The sequence below is a fragment of the Stegostoma tigrinum genome, chromosome 47, assembly GCF_030684315.1.
Source record: "Stegostoma tigrinum isolate sSteTig4 chromosome 47, sSteTig4.hap1, whole genome shotgun sequence".
Taxonomy (NCBI): domain Eukaryota; kingdom Metazoa; phylum Chordata; class Chondrichthyes; order Orectolobiformes; family Stegostomatidae; genus Stegostoma; species Stegostoma tigrinum.
Genome location: NC_081400.1, coordinates 3,771,464 through 3,773,963, shown reverse-complemented (window position 1 = coordinate 3,773,963; position 2,500 = coordinate 3,771,464). Strand labels below are relative to the sequence as shown.

Below are 2,500 nucleotides of genomic sequence, written 5' to 3'. Positions count from 1 at the left end.
TGGGGGGACAGTGTAGAGGGAGCTTTACTCTGTATCTAACCCCGTGCTGTCCCTGTCCCTGGGAGTGTTTGATGGGGGGGGCAGTGTAGAGGGAGCTTTACTCTGTGCCTAAACCAGTGCTTCCCTGCCCTGGGAGTGTTTGATGGAGTTGGGGTGGGGGGCACGAGCAGTGTAGAGGAAGCTTCACTCTGTATCTAACCCTGTGCTGTTCTTGTCCTGGGAGTGTTGGATGGGGGTATAGTGTAGAGGGAGCTTTACTCTCTGTCTAATACCCTGCTGTCTCTTTCCATGCGTGTATTTAATGGTCGGGGGTGGGGGTGGTGAACAGTAGAGGGAGCTTAAGTTTAAAAGAGTAGAGGGAGCTATGGCAATGCAGCTCTCTGCCTGTTGCCCGTACCTGCGTTTCGAGTCGGTGACATCGACGGTGGCCCCTCGATCCAGCAACAACTGGCAGGCCCCGGGGTGCCCGAACCGGGCAGTGAGCATCAGCGGGGTCTGGCTGTCCTGGGGAACACAGAGAGCTAGGTTTAGAGGCACTGGAGGTGTCCGTGACTCCTCTCCCAGTCGAACAGCCTGTCCCACGGAACGGGGCAGCGGTGGGAAATTCCGCCATCAGCGATGGCACCCACTCCCCACAAAACCTGGAACAGTCGAATAGCTCCCTCACCACCTGACCAAGAGAGCCCTTCACTTTCGCCGCAGCTCCCAGCCCTCGATACATCCCTCAGGCTCAGCAGCACATGTGGGAGACCACGTTACGAGGGCTCCGTTAGTCGATGTGCCTTGAGCATGTGGCCACGCTGTGTAATCTGGATTAAAATTCGGTTTCCAGCAGAGAGGGGAGGAAATTCGAGAAGGATTGAAGGTTTGGAACAGCGGAGAGAGCGTGGAAAGAAAAATGGTTTAATCATTAGATCTGACTGTGTAAGTACTTCGCCCCGGCCATTTCGCTCTGGCCTGACAAAAGATAAAGATCTGAAACTCGTGTACTCACAACCTCGCTAACTCCCCGATCCGTCTGCCAAGAGCAGGGAAAAAATAGTCTGCTCCCTCTCCTCCCCCCAGGAAAAACATCAGGCGAAATGCTGGGATACTGCGGTCAACTGAAACGCTGCCGGCTCGAGGGGTCAGTGACACAGTGACGGGGCCGCACTGTCCAGGGGCCAGTGACACAGAGACAGGGCCGCACTGTCAGGGGGGGGTCAGTGACACAGTGAGAGGGCCGCACTGACGGGGGGGGGTCAGTGACACAGTGACGGGGCCGCACTGTCCAGGGGTCAGTGACACAGAGACAGGGCCGCACTGTCAGGGGGGGTCAGTGACACAGTGAGAGGGCCGCACTGACGGGGGGGGGGGTCAGTGACACAGTGACAGGGCCGCACTGTCGGGGGGGGGGGTCAGTGACACAGTGACAGGGCCGCACTGTCGGGGGGGGGGTCAGTGACACAGTGACAGGGCCGCACTGTCGGGGGGGGGGGTCAGTGACACAGTGAGAGGGCCGCACTGTCGGGGGGGGGGGGTCAGTGACACAGGGACAGGGCCGCACTGTCGAGGGGGGGTCAGTGACACAGTGACAGGGATGCACTGTCGGGGGGGACAGTGAGCGGCACTGTCCAGGGGTCGGTGACACAGTAACGGGGCTGCACTGTCGGGCGGGGGGGGGGGGGGGTCAGTGACACAGTGACTGGGCCGCACTGTCGGGGGGTGGGGGTCAGTGACACAGTGACGGGGCCGCACTGTCGGGGGGGGGGGTCAGTGACACAGTGAGAGGGCCGCACTGTTGGGGGGTGGGGGTCAGTGACACAGTGACGGGGCCGCACTGTCGGGGGGGGGGGGGGGTCAGTGACACAGTGAGAGGGCCGCACTGTCGGGGGGTGGGGGTCAGTGACACAGTGACGGGGCCGCACTGTCGGGGGGGGGGGGGGTCAGTGACTCAGTGAGAGGGCCGCACTGTTGGGGGGGTGGTGGGGGTCAGTGTCACAGTGACGGGACCGCACTGTCGGGGTGGGGGGGGGGGGTCAGTGACACAGTGAGAGGGCCGCACTGTCGGGGGGGGGGGTCAGTGACACAGTGAGAGTGCCGCACTGTCGGGGGGGGGGGTCAGTGACACAGTGACGGGGCCGCACTGTCGGGGGGTGGGGGTCAGTGACACAGTGACGGGGCCGCACTGTCGGGGGGGGGGGTCAGTGACACAGTGAGAGGGCCGCACTGTTGGGGGGTGGGGGTCAGTGACACAGTGACGGGGCCGCACTGTCGGGGGGGGGGGTCAGTGACACAGTGAGAGGGCCGCACTGTCGGGGGGGGGGTCAGTGACACAGTGAGAGGGCCGCACTGTCGGGGGGGGGTCAGTGACACAGTGAGAGGACCGCACAGTCGAGGGGGGGGGTCAGTGACACAGTGAGAGCGCCGCACTGTCGGGGGGGGGGTCAGTGACACAGTGACAGGGCCGCACTGTCGAGGGGGGGGGGTCAGTGACACAGTGCCAGAGCCGCACTGTCGG

The 2,500-nt window shown here is 63.2% G+C and overlaps 1 protein-coding gene across 1 annotated transcript in view; it reads right to left on the bottom strand.

The window, feature by feature from the left end:
* The window catches only part of LOC125449719 (ankyrin repeat domain-containing protein 24-like), a 35,092-nt gene that overhangs the window by 19,742 nt on the left and 12,850 nt on the right, over positions 1 to 2,500 (bottom strand). Inside the window, exon 7 of the mRNA XM_059642943.1 lies at positions 398 to 504. Within this exon, the coding sequence (XP_059498926.1) occupies positions 398 to 504 (107 nt within the window). The remainder of the gene's footprint in view (positions 1 to 397; positions 505 to 2,500) is intronic.